This window comes from Nelumbo nucifera, chromosome 1, assembly GCF_055504915.1.
Source record: "Nelumbo nucifera cultivar China Antique chromosome 1, China Antique-T2T, whole genome shotgun sequence".
NCBI classification, from domain to species: Eukaryota; Viridiplantae; Streptophyta; class Magnoliopsida; order Proteales; family Nelumbonaceae; genus Nelumbo; species Nelumbo nucifera.
In genome coordinates this window covers 72,045,636-72,066,273 of record NC_142649.1, presented here as the reverse complement: position 1 = coordinate 72,066,273, position 20,638 = coordinate 72,045,636, and the positions used below count along the sequence as shown (strand labels likewise).

Genomic DNA, 20,638 nt, shown 5'->3' with positions numbered 1-20,638 from the left:
AATGGAACACCAACCCTTCAAATTACAAAAGGCATCCAAAATAATTTTAATGAACCCCAACTTTAGAGAAGGCTAAACAGTAAGCTTCTAAACTTTACGGACATTAATAGATTCACCATTATCGCAACTAGAATTAGTCTCCTAAAATTAATGGAGAGCTTTCTTTGGGATCGGAGGAGAGGTAGGTTTGTTGTTAAACAAATTATCATTTCTGTTCTTTCAAATAAACCCTAGTAACACATTAACACCACAATTTTTTCTTTAACAAGACTACAAGAGGATCCAATATTGATTCATTAAGACCATAAATCCAGGCCCACCAAATCCTCACCCAAGAATCATTTAGGGGTGCAACTTGGGTGGGGCCAACTCAAGCCCGAACTGGCCCAACCGAAATTTGACATGGGTTGGACTTGGATTTTCGGTCCTTGGGCCCAAGAAATCATGCTTTTTGGTTTTTTTGGATTGACCCGGGCCTAGCCTTTAGGTATCCCGAACCTGGCCCAAGCCCGACCCAACTATACACATATGTATATATATATATATATATATATATATATATATATATATATATTAATTTTGCATACATATTTATATATATATATACACACACACACGCTATCTAATATATATATTAAAGTAATGATTTCAGGCCAAAGCCCCCTACAGTTAGACATTTGGCCCATTTACATTCAGACACTTGTCAGTGTCATTCCAAAGATTTAAACAAAATTGACAAGTGTCAAATTCTGATTAATGGTAGTTCAAGAATAGAGCCCACTAGACATGCATCAAATTTTGATTAGTGGTAATTCAAAAAAAGAGCCCACTAACATGCGGAGTGGAGCCCACCACCATGGAGAGTTGTGAGAAGTGAGAATCTTCCACTTTCAATCATTTCCTAAAAAAAAGGAAATTGTACTATTAATTATGGTTAACTACTAAACTAATTAATTAATTCCAGCTATTGATTACTAATAATAATTACTGTTAACTACTTCTAATTAATTAATTACAGCTATTAATTACTAATAATAATTATTGTTAATTACTAATTAATTATTGTTAACTACTTCTAATTACTTAATTTCGGCTACTAATTACTAATAATAATTAAATACTGAAAATAATTTATTATAATAATTACTACTATTACTTAATTGCTGATAATAATTAATTAGTGATAATATTGCTCATTATTAATTCAAAAAATAATTACAGTTAATACTTAATTACTAATAATTTATTACTAACAATATTGCTCATTATTAATTTGAAATGATAATTAATAAATATTTTCATAATGGTAATTAATAATTCGGAAAATAATCATTTTATATTTATATTAACTCATATTAATTATTTTGAAAATAAATATTTAATGTTAATTATATTATAATTATTATCAGAAATTACAATTCATACATTTATATGAAATAATTAATTGTAATATGATAAGTAATTATAATTAATAATATTATATTAATTAATATAATTATATTATCATTATCAATAATTACAATTAATTATTACTAATACTAATGATGATAATTATTACTTCAGAATGTTAATTATTAATGATAAATAATAAGCATTTTAATAATGTTAATTATTAATTGGGATATAATCATTTTATATTAATATTAATTCATATTAAATATTTTATAAATATATAATTAGTGTTACTTATTTACATTATTATTATTACAAGTAATTATAATTAATACTATTATTATTCTCCAATAAATACTTCATTTAGTGAAAGTTAAATTATAAAATTTTCAATTATTAAATATTGTTAAACTTAAAGAATTATAAAAACAAATATTATTTTATGAATTAACTAAAATCGTAATTATAACAAATTAATTACTTAATAAAAATAAAAATAAAATAATAATAATAATAGTAGTAGTAATAATAATACTTTAATATTACTGACTTCAAAACCAATACACACATAATAAGAATGTTAATAGAAAAATTTAATTACTTAAAATTATTTGCTGAAATTACCCGTTTTAATAATAATGATTATTATTAAAAAATGTTAATAGAAAATTTTAATTACTTAAAATTATTTGCTGAAATTACCCGTTTTAATTCGGACAGAAAATTAATTATTAATTTTAATTTCTTAAAATTATTATTTACTGAATAATTTTAATTACTCTTTGATTTAACGACTTATTTTTGAATAATTGGTTTTTTATGTTCAATTATTTTTTTTTGCAAAAATCCAAATAAATTTCATTTGCAATGCTAACCATTTTATTTTTCTCTTATCAGTTTTCCAAAAGAAAAAAAAATAATAATATTTACCTATTTTTATCAAATTATGTATTTATCAAGTTGTTGTCATTGATGATGACGATGATGATGAGTCTACTTTTTGAAAGAGAGGGGTACTAATAATAATTAATGACTTCTAATTAATTAATTTCAGCTATTAATTACTAATTATAATAACTCATTGATAATAATTAATTACTGATGATAATTTCTTATAATAATTACTGTTAATATTAATTACTAATTGATGAATGAATTTTCTAGTGATGTATCAATTTTTTGTGCTAAGTACCTCGTCATCTGGTCTGCTTCCAAGTGGCTGATGACTTAGAGGCCGAAGTAAACTTTTGCTGGATGAGGACCTGGATGCCAAGCTGACTAGGCCGACCTAGGGGCAGATTAGGTGTCAAGTTAACTGGGTCGAGCTGGGCAGGTTAGGAGCCGAATTGACTGGGCCGAGCTAGGCAGGTTAGGTGACGAGTTGACTGGGCCGAGCTGCCTATTAGGAAACGAGTTGACTAGTGGGCCAAGCTGCCTATTAGGTGACGAGCTGACCAGTGGGTCGAGCTGCTTGGTGGCGAGCTGGATTGATTGTTGAGCTTCGTCGTTCTTCAGAGACCTGCAAGGAATCAATGTCAAAGGACTCGGGGTGGCTAACCCAGCGAGGTCACTCCGATGCTTAAGTCAATACTCTCATAGCAGACTGTGAGCTAAAAATCACAAAGTATGAGATCTAGAATATGCTTACTTGCCCCCCTCATGTCATTGGGATTGGCGCCTTTATATAGGCATTGTTTGGTGTGGGCTTCACACACTATATCTGAGATTTCCGTGGGATTGTCTAAGTGGTTTGAGATTCCCTAAGGTAACCGCCATGCACGTTGACCACCCTCTGGATCGTTCGGCATGTGGGCCAACTTCCAAGGATCGTGGGAGTGTTTGGATATGCATGCTGAATTTGTCGGCGAGCACGCCTCGCAGGCTGCCAGGTTGGCGCCTGGGCCAGACCGCCAGGTCGCGCCAGGGCCAGGCCACCAGTTCGCGCCTGTGCTAGGCTTCCAATTCGCGCCAGTGCTAGGCCGCCAGGTCGCGCCTGGGCCAGGCCGCCAGTTCGTGCCTGTGCCAGGCCGCCAGCTCGCACCTGTGCCAGGTCGCGCCAGGTTATGCTTGTGCCATGTGTCACAATATCATTGGAGGGCCAAATCCGCCCTCATCATTTGCCCCCCACTCCCGAGCTAAAAGTAACTCGACGAAGGGAGTAGATTGCTCCTTTTGGCCTGAAATGACTAATTTGATGAGTTCGTAAGCGTCGATTCAATTCCTTAGGTTCTGGGAGCGACTTGCAGTCCACTCTCCTTACCCTTGATTTTGCCCATGCTGAAGAGGCGATTGGGTCTTATGTGGTGCCGAAGTCTTTGCCAGTTTGGCACTTTAGCCCTTAGGCTCTGGGAACGACTCGTAGTCCACTCTCCTTGATCTTTGATTTTTCCCATGTCGAAGAGGTGACTGGGTCTTATGTGGTGCCGGGGTCTTTTATCAGCTCAACACCTTAGAGCTACGGCTGCGCTGCATCAACCTCGTTAGTGATGTCGGTTACCCACTCCTACAAGAAGTTACTAGAAGCTCGACCTACGGGGGCAACACTATTGACTTTAGGTCACCAGCTCGCATGGGAACCTTGGAAGGCTCGACCAGCAGGGGCGTCCATGCAGTCCGTTGGCTGCCAACTCCCGTGGAAGCCACGAAGAGCTCATCTTGTAAAGGGTACATCGCGAAGAGGACCGATGAGGCTTTACTCGAGTTGAAATAAAGTTGGTAGAGCTGCTTAGTCTGTTGGCCATCAACTTCCTGCATAGTCTTTGAGTTCATAAAATATGGAAACTAGAAAGTGAGAGCTTTTAGTTTCTAAACGGTGAGAACTTAGATTTCTGGGAGAAGAGGACTTAGCCTTTCGGAGGATGGGAACTTAGCTTTTTGTAGCATTTCCCACAGACGGTACCAATTGATGAATCAATTTTTTTGTGCTAAGTACCTCGTCATTTGGTCTGCTTCCAAGTGGCCGATGACTCAGAGGCCGAAGTGAACTTTTGTTGGATGAGGACTTGGATGCCAAACTGACCAAGCCGAGCTGGGGGCAAATTAGGTGCCGAGTTAACTGGGCCGAGCTAGGCAGGTTAGGTGTCGAACTGACTGGGCCAAGTTAGGCAAGTTAGGTGACGAGTTGACTGGGCCGAGCTAGGCAGGTCAGGTGACGAGCTGACCAGAGTGTCGAGCTGCCTATTAGGTGCCGAGCTGACCAGAGTGTCGAGTTGCCTTTTAGGTGCCGAACTGACTAGAGCACCGAGCTGCCTATTAGGTGATGAGCTGACCAGAGGGCCGAGCTGCCTATTAGGTGACGAGCTGACTAGTGGGCCGAGTTGCCTATTAGGTGACGAACTAACTAGTGGGCCGAGCTGCCTGGTGGCGAGCTGGATTGATTGTTGAGCTTCGTCGTTCTTTAGAGACCTGCAAGGAATCAATGTCAGAGGACCCGAGGTGGCTAACCCGGCGAGGTCGCTCCGATGCTTAAGTCAATACTCTCATAGCAGACTGCGAGCTATGAGAGTATGAGAGCTAGAATATGCTTACTTGCCCCTCTCATGTCATTGGGGTTGGTGCCTTTATATAGGCATTGTTTGGCATGGGCTTCACGCATTGTATTCGAGATTTCCGCGAGGTTGTCTTCGTCGTTCTTTAGAGACCTGCAAGGAATCAATGTCAGAGGACCCGGGGTGGCTAACCCGGCGAGGTCGCTCCGATGCTTAAGTCAATACTCTCATAGCAGACTGCGAGCTATGAGAGTATGAGAGCTAGAATATGCTTACTTGCCCCTCTCATGTCATTGGGGTTGGTGCCTTTATATAGGCATTGTTTGGCATGGGCTTCACGCACTGTATTCGAGATTTCTGCGAGGTCATCTAAGTGGTCCGAAATTCCCTAAGGTAACCGTCATGCACGTTGACCACCCTCCAGATCGTTTGGCACGTGGGCCAACTTCCAAGGATCGTGAGAGTGTTTGGATATGCATGTCGAATTTGTCGGTGAGCACGCCTCGCAGGCCGCCAGGTCACCGCCTGGTCCAGGTCACGCCAGGGGCAGGCCGCCAGTTTGCGCCCGTGCCAGGTTGCCAGTTCGCACTAGGGCCAGGTCGCGCCTATGCCATGTGTCACAATATCATTGGAGGGCCAAATCCGCCCTCATCACTAATATTAACTAATTACTGATAATATTTCTCATTATTAATTAATAATGATAATTAATAATGATTTTCATAATGGTAATTAATAATTTGGAAATAATCATTTAATATTTATATTAACTCATATTAATTATTTTGAAAATAAATGTTTAATGTTAATTATTTATAAAAGAATTATTATCGTAAATTATAATTCATACATTTATATGAAATAATTAATTATATTATTATTATCAATAATTATAATTAATTATTACTAATAATAATGATTTCTGATAAAAATTAATTACTGATAATTAATTCCTTAATTATAACAATGATAATTAATTCCTTAATTTTAACAATGATAATTATTACTTTGGAATGTTAATTAATTAATGATAATTAATAAGTATTTTAATAATGTTAATTATTAATTGGGATATAATCATTTTATATTTATATTAATTTATATTAATTATTTTATAAATATATAATTAGTGTTACTTATTTACATTATTTATTATTATTATTATTATTATCATTATAATTAATTCTAATTAGTACTATTATTATTCTCCAATAATTCACTAAATGAAATATTAATTATTTTATAAATATATAATTAGTGTTACTTATTTACATTATTTTTTATTATTATTATTACTATTATTATTATTATCATTATAATTAATTCTAATTAGTACTATTATTATTCTCCAATAAATATTTCATTTAGTGAAAGTTAAATTTTAAACTTTCAATTATTCATTATTGTTAAACTAAAAGAATTATAAAAGCAATTACTATTTCAGGAATTAACTAAAAATTGTAATTAGAACAAATTAATTACTTCATAATAATAATAATAATAATAATAATTTAATATTACTTATTTCAAAATAAATACACACATAATAAGAATATAATATTAGTAAATAATAGTAATAATAATATACTTATTATTATTACTGATTCTATAATTGTTAATATATTATTAATCTATATTACTCAATAAAGACAATGAATAAAAAAAATATTCAAATTACCAGTAAATAAATGAACTAAAAAGCTATGAGTATTCTAATTGACTTTAATTTGACACATCAGTAGGCCCAAAATTATAATTTCAACCTACATTTCCTGTTTCTATCTCCCAATTCCCGTAATTCAAACATACCATTAGGTTATGTATAGGTTTCTCTACCTTTTTTCTAAAGATAAATTCTAGCCAGTCTACGTACACTGTGGGGAGCTTAGACTTAAAATCCATAACCATGATTGACCAAAAGAAGTGTTGCCACGTAACTTGGAGGTGACTTCCATACTAAGATTGGTCCCATTATCCTCTGTTGGATGGGCTTTGGAGTCCTGATTATATTATCAGTTGATTGTAACCATACATGATGATTTGATTGTAGTCATATATTTTTCATCTCTTACTTCAGAGGATGGATGGATCTGCAAATGTTGTTTGGCATGGATTATTTTTTTTAGTAGTTATTTGAATGATTTTCTCCTTCTTTGCCTCTTTGAATGGATATCATTCAAATGCTTTTTATCCATTCATATGTCCCTAAATATTAAGCATTATTGGTGATATTGTTGTAAACATCCATCTAATTTTACTATTTTATAAACAGACTAATGATTTCAAAGAGGACATTGATTTTTTATTGTTAAATAGTAAATTTCAAATTAAATGATACTATAGTTGCCCCTTACTTAGTATGGGGTCATTGTCTAGATAAAACATGGTAAGTCTCTTAAATCAAATAAAGAGCCTACCCTAAATGTCTATTATAAATAATTAAAACAATGAAATAATTAAAATTAAATCAAATAATTACTTACTGAAAATTACTAGATTAAATAAATAATAATAACAATCAATTATTTATAGAAATAATTAATAATAATAATAAGAATCATCAAATACTTAATTAAGTAAATAATAAAAAATGAAATAACAATCATCAGTTATCATTAATGTTTATTCAAAGCATGCCCCATAATAATTACTGAATACAGTAATTAAACCTTAAATAAGAATCAATATTTATTAACAATCATTAAAATTATTAAGCCAAATAATTAATGTTTATTCTTAAATGCAAAATCTGAATTAACAAATCTATTATATAATAATTATACTCGGCTGAAAAAAATATTTAAATAATTACAAATTTAGTTATTATTATTACTATACAACAAAAATTTTAAGTTAAATACTAAAATAAATTAATAATAATATGAATGGTTAAATTAAATGCAATAAACGGTTCAAGTTGAATTTAATGACCCATATACTTTTACGGGTTTGACATATAAGGGTCAATTTATGTGGACCTGTAGACTGTATGAATGTCTTAAAAAATGGTAATAAAAGTCATTAATGTTTATATATATATATATATATATAATTAACTTCCCCGTACTTAGTACGGGGTCATTCACTAGTTTGTATACATACTTATCTATTTACATACATATATACATAAATATATATATATATATATAAATATATATATATATATATATATATATATATATATATATATATATATATATATAATTTTAGAGTGGGTTCATTGACCAACCCGATCCCAACCCGAGTTCATCAAATTACAGTGCTGGCTGGGATCGAGTTGGAAAAAATCGGGCTTGAATTCGGACTTGATCCAAACAGATTGACCATAAACCTGGCACAACCCACCCAACTTGCACCCCTAAAATCATCATCAGCTGGCACAGGAAATTCAGATCCCACAGGCATCCAAACTTGTTTAGTAAAACTGCATTTAAAGTATAAATGCTTAAAGATTTCATCTTCCCCACAGTGGATTCCATGCACTATCAATATTAAAACCCTTGATGATAAGCTTATTTTTAGTAGTAAGCTTACCACAAAAGACCAGAAATATGACGACTTTTAGCATTCGGGGAATCCAGTAGGCAAACAAAATGCAAATATAATCAATCGCCTATATGGTGCTGATGTATCACTGAAACAGAATCACAATAAATACACAACACCCTGATACCAAACACCCACTTGAGACTTTGAGAGATTTTAGTATAATTCACAAATGGGAGCCACTTCTAATTATCAAGATATAAATGACATAACGCTATCTTAAATAAAAAAAAAATAAAGAAAAGAATCACTTCATTTCACTTGACATCCAAACGCCAGACTGATTTGTTTCCTTCAGATTAAAACCCAGTAATCCGAGTCCGGATTTGCTCTCGACAAGCATTCAGGAGGAGGGTCAAGAGAAGCTATTAAAATTGGGGAGAAATCAGCTACTCCACTTGATGTATTACTTGGCTAAAATTGTGAAATCATTCCCTTTTAATGCAGTACCGTAACCCCATTAAGCAGCGTGTAAACGGATCGAATTCTAATGGCATGAGGCAATATCCAAATTCGAATTTGATTAAAAGAAAATTTAATATCCGAATTCTATTCGATATCTGACGAATATTGAAAATTAATATTCGAATTTTAAATATTTGAATATTCAATTCGATTCGAATTTGATTAATTAATTATTTTAGATAATTAATAAATATATAAAATAAATATTTTATTGATATAAAGTATATAAATATATAAATTATTTATATAACATAATTATTATATATATTATATAAAATATTTTATATAAGAATTAAATAATCGGTCGAATTCTGATATTTATCGAATCGAATCAGGTCATATCCGAATTTAAATCTGATTAACTATTCGGTAAGAATATGATATCCGAATTTGACCGATTAGACATTCGAATTATCCGAATTTAATTCGATTATGTCGAATATCGAATTTGAAATCAGATTTTCGAATACCGTTGACACCCCTACCACTAAACGACTTCATCCAATTTAAAGTAGGACCACATAGATCGGCTTCTATCAGGGCAAACCTGTGCCTATACCGTAACAGCCTTTTGCAACCTTGCATTGGGAATATCTCCCCATGAAATAAAGCACACAAGTAGAGAGGTATTCTCAATGCAAGACAATAAAGGCTGCGGGCTTTGCTAGAGTCCCTGACTGAAGCTGAACTCAGACCACATTCCACAACAATACATTGAGGACTGTGACTCACGGTTTAATCCAACACTATTTCATTGAGAGTAGGTTATTTTTGAATTATTGAGATTTGAGGGTCATTTGGCAAGTCTTTCTAAATAGATCTTTTAACAGCCCAAAAAGATGCATTGATCTTTTGGGGTATTGTCTTTAAAGACCAAGACTTATTAGGTTTGCATCATGGTCTATCTGGTTGTTAAATAACTAGAAAGGCTATTTTCAATGCAAAAACCAAAAAACTTCATTTGAAGTTTTCTTGGCCTTTTCGGTCTTTAGGCTTTCCACATACCCATCTTCAGGTCTTTCGGTCTACACGATGCCAAATGGAAAAGAACATTTTTTAGTCCTTTGAACTTTCTGTAGATCGAAAGATATGCCAAACACCATCTAAAACTAGCTTCACCTTTTATTGTATTGTTTGAGCAGCTTTGACAAAGCTATTAATCCAGGAGGACATGCCAATATATATATATATATATATAATCGCATATCAGAAATATCTCCAACATGTTATTGTTCATGGAGAGATATTCTCAATGCAGGGCTGTAATATACTATAAGATTGGTGTGAGACGCGTTTAGTGGGGAGCAAATTCACATTCCTGTTGGACCAGCCTTGCATCGAGATCACATTTTCGCATTCTTGTACTTTATTTCATAGGGAGAGAGTTCAAATATATATTCTCAATGCATGGCTGTAATGTACTATAAGATTGGTGTGAGACGCGTTTAGTGGGGAGCAAATTCACATTCCTGTTCGACCAGCCTTGCATTAAGATCACATTTATGCACTCCTGTACTTTATTTCATAGGGAGAGAGTTCAAATCTGTGCCCCACCCGGTTTCGCCCCACACGCTCAATGTGCGCCACCTGTCCCTTCACACGGTTTCACTAGTAGCGCGTCCATTACCCCTCCAAAAGTCTCAAACCATTTCATTCGAAAGACTAGGGTATCTCAAAGTTCCCTTCTCTCTCGTCAGAGTTCCCTTTCCTTCTTCGGCACCGACGACCTACAATGACAACCGGCGGTACTCTCCAACTCACCTTTTCACATATTTTTTATTTTTATTTTTTCTGAAATTTTCGTTTTCCAAAGATCAGAGAAATCGGCGGCAGAGTTAAAAGCGATAAAGATGCCAAGCTCTTCTTCATGAATACCTATCTGTTTGCTGCCTACACAATTCTCAGCCTCGTCAATGGCTTCGCCAACTACTTATATGGCTTTGGTTTGTCCCGTCTACCCATCACAACCGGTGGTTTGATAGGTTCCACTCAACTGATCTTCACAGCAGTGTTTGCATTTATTTTGGTTGGGCAAAGGTTCATGTTTTACTCCATAAACTCAGTTGTTTTGTCAACCATGGGTGCAATAGTTCTTGCCCTCCATGCAAGCTCTGACCGCCCTGCTAATGAATCCAATACACAGTATTACGTGGGTTTCGCTATGACAGTCAACACAACTCTGATTAATGGATTGACGCCTCCTCTGATTGAGCTCATGTACAAGAAATTGAAGCATGGCATAATCTATTCTCTAGTAATGGAGATTCAGATTGTAACATCCATCTTCTCCAATATTTTCTGCACCATTGGTATGCTGGTCAACAATGACTTTCAGGTCTCTCTCTCTCTCTCTCCATGGGGCTCTTGAGAGGGATCCCAAAGAGTTCACTTTTGGTTGGTCATTCCATGGGCGCAAGCATCCTTTGGAGGAAATGGACACAAAATCAGGATTTCCTTGAGGCCTAAACACTCTCTTTTAGGTATGATGTTCAGCCCTAGTCTTGTGTCCATCCCAGGGAGATCGAAACGGTGCTTGCTTCTTTCATGGAATGAGTCAAATTAAACTAAATTAACCTCAAATGACCTTGAATTTCCACTTGGAAACATGGTTTGAAGGATTGATATCACTTAGAAAATTTCCAAGGAATGAGTTATAACTTGTGGATAACCGGAGAAGGAGAAGAGAACTCTGCTGCTAGTTTCTCTGATTTCTGGAAAACGAAAATATCAGAAAAAAATAAAAAATGTGTGAAAAGGTGAGCTGGAGAGTAACACCGGTTGTCGTTGTAGGTCGACGATGCTGGAGAAAGAGAAGGAAACTTTGAAATATTCTAGTCTTTTGAATGAAATGGTAGTCTTTCGAATGAAATGGTTTGAGACTTTTGGGGTGTAACGGAAGGGGCTAACAGACGTTCCGTTAGTCCCGCACGACTCGTTAGCCCCGCACGTGCTATCAGCAGAACGTGTAAAAAAACAGATGGCGCACATTGAGCGTGTGGAACATTTGTGGGGCGAAATCGGGTGGGGCGCAGATTTGAAGTTAGATATTCCCAATCGTTATAATGGTGTTCGAACGGGCTTTGCACTCACTGAATCCGGTTTCAGGGACCGGGAGAGAGAGAGGTTAAGATAGTCATTCATAGGAAGACGAAATTAGCACTGGCGGGGAGAGTTCTGCAAGGTGGTACGACCAATGCCTTCGAATGCGGGAAGCCGGAACCGCCACCTCTCTCTCTCTCTCTCCTTTTTCGGAGGAGAGACAGCAAATAAAACCCCGGTTGATATCTGAACAGAAGCTTTGATTGTTGTAGCCAAAATGATAGGATGGTTGAAACAGTTGCAGGCTGCCTTTGGCACTTCCTTCCTATGGCTTATCTGCCTGGTTTACTTTACTCAGGTATGAATCTCTTCTACGTAACCAGGTTTTCTTTCTCATAGATTTAGACGATATGCATGTGATTCACTGTTCCGGATTTTGTTTCTTTTGCTTTGTTGGATGTATCTAAGTCATGGGTTATTGGCTTTTGAGGCTTTGTTGAGTTGGAAGTTGGAACGATATTTTGTCTTGAAACTTTGATGGGCTGAAAGGATTTAGGCTTTCGTGGCTCGGGCTTCTAATATTTATCTGGATTTGGTGTCTTGAATTTTCTTTCCATGATCTTTAACTTTTTTAAATATTGTCTGACTTTCTTCGTTGTTTTTGATCTGTTTCGGTATAACAGAGAGACTGAAAAGGATAGACATAAACAGGAAGTGCTGACTGTTACTTTCCATATATCAACATCCTTTATGTTGCATGAACACTTAAGAATGGGTGCCATGTCCATGTCAGACACTTCAATTTTTTAAACGAATTTGTGTGAAACACCTTGGCCATGCTGTGCCCTTCCCTTGTCTGTGTAGAATAGTGTAATGGCTATGCATTTGCATGAAGTTTCATATTGTGCACGGGATGTGTAGTGGCTATGCATTTTACGTTGCCATTGAGGAAATTGGCGTTTGGTTGGGAACAGGGCGGATGATTGTCATGTTACTGAAAGTTCTGCTGATATCTAGCCATTTCTTGCTTAGTCTTTTCACATAGATTTTAATTCCCTTTCCCCTGAATGTTTGCAATTGGCAGGGTGCTGCCAATCTAGATGACACAGAATGACAAGACTGCAAGCTATGTATATTGATTTTCGTTTTAAAGTCTATTAGGAGGTTATTATGTTGTCTGAATAAGTGCCTCTGCGGGTGGATCTTTTATTATTTTAGTGTCGCCAAAGGGAAAATTTTTCTATTGTTTGGTTATGTGAGCATTGAAATCTTTCAATTGGAGGAGCCATTGCAGCCAATTTATCATTGTTGTGGTTGACTGTGTTGGAATGAGCTTACAGTTCTCAATATTCTAGAAAAGTATTTCCAATTGAATCAACCCTTCATTGGAATTAGATCTTTGGTGGTACTAGGCTGAGTCTACTTTCCTTAATGACAGTTTCCTGAAGGTGCATCCTTTTTGGTGCAAAATGCATCTTTTATAAGCCTGATGTATCCAGTCATGAGTTAGTTGAGAAACGAAGAAATGGAGGCAAAGTTAAGGATAATCTTTCATTAGTCTCATAAACCTTCTCTTGTCAGGATTGGAGGAAAAAAAATAAAATGACAAGGTTGAACTTCTTCCATTTCCTGTCTTTTCTTCTAACATCTTCTATTGACTCTTAGTATACAAGCATAGGATCCGGTGCTCCATAATAACTTTATTTATTTATTTTGGCAGCTCCAAACTATGTCCATGTTGTATGGCTATAGGATTTCTTTGTATGCTTTTGAGAGTATACTTGTTAATGTCATCATTGCTGATTTGTTTGTCCTATTGAGTACCAAATGCTATCACGTAGGCTTTACTCAAGGTAAATTGCAAAGATAACAATATACTGTCAAGGGATCTGTATCTGTTAAACCCAAATAGGTCGAAACATAATCTCTCTCTAGATATGAAATTTATAATATGTGCATCGTGGAGCTTCATTGCATTTCCTTGTGCAATCCAATCATCTGGATATTAGGGATGGGTATTTTTGAAGAATCGAAATATATATGAATATGACGATTTTCTAACTACTGTTTACACTATAATTGTTTTAAAGAAGCATACTTAACATACCTGTCATCATGTCTGCTATTTGATTGTGTTGGGACCCAAACACTCCCTCCGAACCCAACTGTAGGAGTGGAGAAGGCCACCACCGAACAGCATTTCACTAGAAGACAAAGAGGCTAGCGTGACACGCGGCAGAGTCTCCCAGAGTTAGTTACACTCAGAGCCTCCCAGAGTTAGTTACACTGCCGCCAGAAGATATTCTCTCCATGATTGCATACATGTAGGCCAGCTATATAAGGCCCTGATCATGTAATAAGTGGCGTGAATGAATATCCCTTTCATCTCTGTCTGAGTCATTTTCTTCCTACCTTTCCCCTCTCTCCCCCCCATCTTCTGTTTCAGGAGGTTAAGCCACCTTCGAAGGGGCTTCCGAGGTGAGCGGTAACTCATCAGATTGCTGCACTAAAATGGTGATTCTATATACTATATAATATTAGGATTAAACTAGGTTTTCACCCAGTTTCCAGGAATTAGAATGATGGGTAACCAATTATTCCTTTCAATACCACATGCCTTAATTGGGTGGTAACCTGGAAGAACAAATATAGACCACACCATGAGAGAGTCCACCCATCACAGACTCCTCATGGTTATAGAGCTTAAAATGGATAGAGGTCCATGTGTCTATATCCATTACAATTGAATGGTTGAGGAGATCTCATCCACACCATCCAATCTAAAAACACCTGTGTCTACAAGGTTAAATAGAAAACAAAATAAAAAAATAAGAAGGATAAAAATCAACAAAACCAAAATCATCCTACAGTTTTCAAGCACAATTCCCGAGCTGCATCTATGTTAGCTTTTGTTCTTATAAAGTTACTTTCAGAGTTGTTATTCTAAATGATGCTTACATATCTAAATTGACCACATATAAGTTTCTCCAAATTTTCTTACTTACATGTATTTAAATTATTTTCTTTTCTTGAATACAAATTGTTGTATTTAAATGTAGGGTTTCAGATCTTTTGTATGGACGGCTGTTTCTTATCAACTAAAGGACAGACTTAAGTTGTCACCCTCGGCTTCGCAGTTTGTATTTTCAGTTGCATATTTCCCATGGAGTATAAAACCATTATATGGGTAATGTCTGTTCTTCATCCATGCCAATCTTTTATATAAACCTCTGTAACTTGGAAATGACAATTCATTGGTGTTGTGCTAAGAAATGGGTGTTTTACCTGGCAAGGTTGGAGGCCCAAGCAACAGATTGATAAAACTATAAAAGTGCATATTCATGTAAAGATAAAAAAGGAAAAAGTCGGAAAAGTAAACTATTTCAAGAAAACAAAAGATAATTAGTTAATAAATCTTGGTGTTAGGGTTGTATCTCTTTTTTATCTACTGGTATTTTTTTATCCATTACTTTTGTGGATTATTTTCTGAAATAAAGTTTAGAGAAAATTATAAAAGGTATGATTTAATTACCTATGCCAACTTAGGACAGTTCAGGAAACTGTTTGCACTAATTTCCTTTATAAAGTTATGCCTGATAAGTCCTAAATCTAGAGCAAACCTCATTATGTGTTACTTGAATATTTTAACAATCTTTATATTCTTCCTCCCTGTTATTAGGAATGAAACTTAGCCTTTTAGAATTACGTTATCCAAAACCCAAAAGGATAAATGATTAATTATATAAAATAAAGATAAAAATGAAATAAAAGGAAAAAGAAAATATATTTTGGCTATGTAGAAATTTGCAGAAACAAAGGAAAAATAAAGAAAAAACTACTTTTATCTTTGATGAGATTCTCCTAAACAATAATAACAATCAATATAAAGGTCATTGGATGTCTAAAAAGCCATTTTAGAAATAGTTGAGCAATGGTTGGATATAAAGATAACCTAGGACACAAGTTTCTATTGAAGGATTTTTTTTTTTTTTTTTTTTGCAAATCATCTATTTCATATTTCTAATTCCTTAATTGTAAGCAACAATTTAAAAGCGCCCTTATTAGCAACTTTCCCAGAGTTTTATTTATTTATAATCATCAGACACTACTCAACCCAGCCTTAATCCCAACTATTTGAGGTTGGCCATACAAATCCTGTCCCACCATTTTTCTCTCTCAAGAGACATGTTTTCCATAAAATTGTTAGTCCTTGTATAATTCCTTACCACTCAAGTACACATTTTCTTTGGTCTTTCCCTTGCTCTTTCAGAGCCTTCTACTTGCAGTATGTGGCTCCTCACTATGGTTATCCATACATATGACCAAACCCTCTTGGTCAACTTCCCTTAATCTTGTCTTTAATTGGGATTACTCATAAGTCTTCTCTAACTTGCTTGTTCTACATCTGTCTTTTCTGATCTTTCCACTCATCCATCTCAGCATTCTAATATCAAATATTCTCATTCTTTGGACATGTTTTTCTTGATTGCCCAACATTTCATCCCATATAGCACTGCTGCTCTAATAGCAATCTTATTATAAAATTTTTCTTTCAGCCTCTAGTCATTGGAAACTCATCTTAATTTGGCCTGTTTTTTGATGTGGTGGATTGGCTATCAAGAGATCAACTTAAAAAAGTTAAAACAATAAATGCTTTGGTCACTTAAACTCTGGATGCACCAATTTTGCGTATCAAGAGTATCAATACTGTGAACCTTGGTTGTACCTTTGACATATCAAAAGGTGTATCTTTTTATATCTTGTGATACACATACTTTATCCCTTCATGTATGAGTTATTACTGAAGTTGAGAAATTAATTAATAAAAATTTTTTAGTAGTAACCATGATGGGGTATAGTATCCAATATCTCTCCTCTCTCCAGCTCAAGCCCTTGCTGTTGTATTTACATGCAGGATATTATCAGACTGCATCCCTATAAGAGGAAGGAAACGACTCCCATACTTGATCATTGCAACTGTACTCTCTGTATTACCATGGCTAATTCTAGGGCTGAAAGCATCTCTGGGAAGGTCAATGGGACTTCTCATGATCTTCTTAACAACTCAAAACATAGGCTCAGCCATGGCAGATGTTGTGATTGATGCAATGATCGCTGAGGCTGGACGGTTTGAGAGGTATTCAAAATTTCTCTGAATTTCCTGGTTCTCTGGATATGTGAGCATGGAGGCACCCAATGACTATCTCTGGATACATGTGCACATGCACAGGATTTGGAACCACCGTTTGATAGTTCCTCATTGGAGGTCACCCATTCCACCTTAGAACAAGATGAATTTGATTTATCACATTAGTTTGTCTCTGAAGATAGTAAATTTTCCTGAAAAAAATATATAGTAGATGGTGATCTCCTAAGTGACAGCCACCGGCTGATTTATGCCACCCTTAACATGTTTGCCCCATATACATGTATGATGGTTGGCCATGTTTATGGTCTCCCAGACAGTAATCTGACATTGTCATTTATCTTAGAGTGATCTGACTTGAAAATTTCTATTGCACTTGACCAGAGCAGCCTTTACTGGAGATCTCCAGTCAATGTCTTGGTTTTCAATGGCCCTTGGAGGAATATGCGGGAATTTGTTGGGAGGATATGCATTAAAGAACTTACAGATACCTACAATTTTTCTCCTTTTCTCTGCATTTCCAACCATACAGCTCTTATCATGTGGTTTGGTTAAGGAGGATTCTGTAGGCACCAAAAATTTTCCAGGTCTTGCTAACCTAGAAAGATCTCATAATGGTGGTATTTCAGATGCAGATATCTCCACAGTCAAGAAGCATAGTTTCACCACTTCAAGGAGAAAAAAGAGCCATAAAAGCAGAAAAAAAAGGACAATTGTCACAAGTAGATCTGAGAATCTAGCTAAAGATGGCTCCTCAGTTGCATGGTGGTTTCAATCTCTGAAATCAGCGCTTTATAGTTTGTGCAAGACGTTTGTGCAACCTGATATTTTGAGGTAGTTTTTGAGGAATTCTAAGGCATCCTTGTACATAGACCCTAAGGATGACTAACCAGTGGCATGTAGGTAAATTTGGTATGCTGAGTGGTGATCACCATCTAGTGGCCCTTCCCTAGGTTATCACCTATGCTAAAGACAACTAAATCAGATGATTGTAAGCATCCAATCTGTCAAATTGTTTTTGAATAGTCGGACTATTATACCAATAAATTTGATTTCACTATATGCTTAAGATCATCTGTTTAAGCTATGGACTATTGAGTTGGACTCATCACTCTACATGTTCTCTGAATATGCTTCTTCACCACTGGCAGGCTTGCTTAGGGTCAAAATATGCTTTAGATCTTTCTCTGTCTCTCATACATTTGGCAAGAATTCTGTTGGTTTATCTTTGTAATCATGGGTACTTTTTCTTAAACGTGATTATGTTTCTGGAAGAACAGACCAATGGCGTGGTTTTTCTTAGCCCATATTACCATTCCAAACCTCTCAACAGTCATGTTCTACTACCAGACTGAGTGCTTGCACTTGGAAGCATCTTTTCTGGGGACTGCACGTGTTGTTGGATGGCTAGGACTTATGGTTGGAACATTCACTTACAATCACTACTTGAAATGCATGAAATTGAGAAGAACTCTCATGTAAGCAGTTTAGTCCAAAAGCATCATGTCTTAGTTCTCATTTGCCAGATAAAATTTTCTTTGCTTTTGTTCTGTAATTAGGAATATAATTTTCTGACTCCAATTTCTTGATCACAAAATGCAATGCAGGTTGGCTCATGTTCTTCTGGCTACCTCAAAACTTTTTGATGTTGTCTTGGTATCTCGATCAAATCTTGCATTTGGCATATCAGATAATCTTATGGTGCTTGGCGGATCTGCGCTTTCTGATGCAATAAATCAACTGAAGTATGCGAACAGTACTTCATCTATAATTTTCTTTTCTCCCTAGTTATGAAAAATCCTGGTTTGGTTAAAAGCATAATATGAAGATCTTGCATTAATTTATGAAAATTTTGGATGTATCCATTGGTCAAATTATGTTTGGTGGGTGACACTGACCTTGGTAAGTTGGGATAATCTGAACTATACCTTATTGTTTGTTGATGGGCTCATAGATATTATTTCTTACTTGATTACGCAGGTTGATGCCGTTCCTGATCCTTTCTGGAAAGTTATGTCCACCGGGGATTGAGGGGACCTTGTTTGCCCTCTTCATGTCTATAAACAATCTTGGTACAACATTAGGATCGTTCTTAGGTGCTACTGTGGCCTCAGCACTGAACATATCATCTGGCTCTTTCGACAACCTTCTACTGGGGATCATCATCCAAGTTATTGGCATTTTCATCCCAATTGGCTTCTTGTTTTTGATACCCAAGGAAACTACAGGGATTTCAACTTAGATAAGAAAAGTTGCTTGACTTTTTCTTCACTTTTGGAAAGTCACTGTCCCATGTATAGAAAAAGAGAGTTCTAGCAATCTCTGCATTGTTGTTCTCCAGATGTCAGGGCACACACCACATACAACATACAGACAATTGGGATTATCCTGCTCCCTGATAATTTCCCATCTATCATCCAGCAATAGCATGGGTAATTCTTTTAAAGGATAGATGAATTTCTGGGACACAAGAATCAGACTGGCAAGGAGCAGTTAAACCACCAACTAAATACTTCATTTGGGACAATCTATTGGCAACTATTAGAATCTGGGAGTCGTTCTAGTAAACAATTTATTAGACTTAATAGAGCATCTGATTCATATTAATATCGTCTTTGACTTTTTACAGAAGTTAGCTTGCTTATGCAGTCCAAGTGAAAGGGGTGATAACCCTTGAATCTTATGGAGCATATATAGCATGTCCTCCTAAACGTCCATGGACTTGCTGAAATAGCCGGATGGTCACCTTCTACTTTCTTTTGGGGAGTTGGCATTTTTCCATATGTACACATCTGATACTGCCAACATGCTCATTTTTTGCTTATTTTTAGAGTTTTGAGAAATATATTTTACATGGAGAAGATTAGAACTCAATGTTGTCCTCTAATCCTTCAAGCTTTATCTTTTTCTTTTTGTATATTTGCTTTCTTAATGGCCACCGGGAGGAAAAGTTGATTGCACCTTGAACAGAAAGACTTATTTCTATATTGGTTTTTCCATTTCATTTTTCTTTCAATTGAGAAAGAATTACCTGGCGGAAATGGATGGTTTATTTTCTGTTTATTCCAGTGGGGCACGTATATGAAACACAGGGTAGACTCATTCACAGGGTGTTTGGTTCCGTTTACGTTTATTCACTAAATGTTTAACCAAGAAACACATTTAATAAGGGCGTTAGAAAAATGCCAATAAAGCTATTTAGGAAGCTCCAAAATGAAGCTTTTTGAAATGGGAGAGGTGTATAAAAATCGAAGTTTGCAATACACAAATGCATTTGTTGATGGGGCACCTATGTGGCACAGCCAATGAACGTAAATGGAATTAAATATATACTAAGTGTTTGGTTCCGTTTACATTTATTGAGTAAACGCTGTTACATAGGTGCCCTGTCAGCAAATGCCTCATTAATTGCATCTGTATGTATTGGTGTTTATAAAAGCAAACATCGATTTCTGTGCACCTCTCTCGTTTCAGGAAGCTTCATTTTGGGACTTTCTGAAATGGGTAGGTATTTATTGGTACTTTGCTGATGTATTGCCTATTTATCATAAACACCCTCATT

General features: G+C 35.6%; 1 protein-coding gene across 2 annotated transcripts; it reads left to right on the top strand.

Annotated features, from left to right (window-relative positions):
• Window positions 1–12,068: 12,068 nt before the first annotated feature.
• Window positions 12,069–20,036, top strand: LOC104604837 (putative folate-biopterin transporter 4). Of its 2 annotated transcripts, XM_010269381.3 has the most exons (7): window positions 12,069–12,288; window positions 14,990–15,117; window positions 16,846–17,067; window positions 17,461–17,910; window positions 18,357–18,554; window positions 18,684–18,821; window positions 19,057–20,036. In XM_010269381.3, the coding sequence occupies exons 1-7, from the start codon at window positions 12,208–12,210 to the stop codon at window positions 19,316–19,318; spliced, it is 1,479 nt and encodes a 492-aa protein (XP_010267683.1). In that variant the 5' UTR covers window positions 12,069–12,207; the 3' UTR covers window positions 19,319–20,036. The 2 variants fall into 2 exon arrangements, with proteins under 2 accessions (XP_010267683.1, XP_088759394.1); XM_088903268.1 differs by lacking the exon at window positions 18,357–18,554.
• The last annotated feature ends 602 nt before the right edge of the window (window positions 20,037–20,638 follow it).

What these genes read in the sequence shown, in the direction of transcription:
- LOC104604837 (XM_010269381.3), top strand. Translation starts at nt 12,208, where the DNA reads ATGATAGGATGGTTGAAACAGTTGCAGGCTGCCTTTGGCACTTCCTTC. An exon ending in AGTATAAAACCATTATATGG is followed by an intron (nt 15,118 to 16,845) that starts GTAATGTCTGTT and finishes ATTTACATGCAG; the next exon opens with GATATTATCAGACTGCATCC. An exon ending in GAGGCTGGACGGTTTGAGAG is followed by an intron (nt 17,068 to 17,460) that starts GTATTCAAAATT and finishes GCACTTGACCAG; the next exon opens with AGCAGCCTTTACTGGAGATC.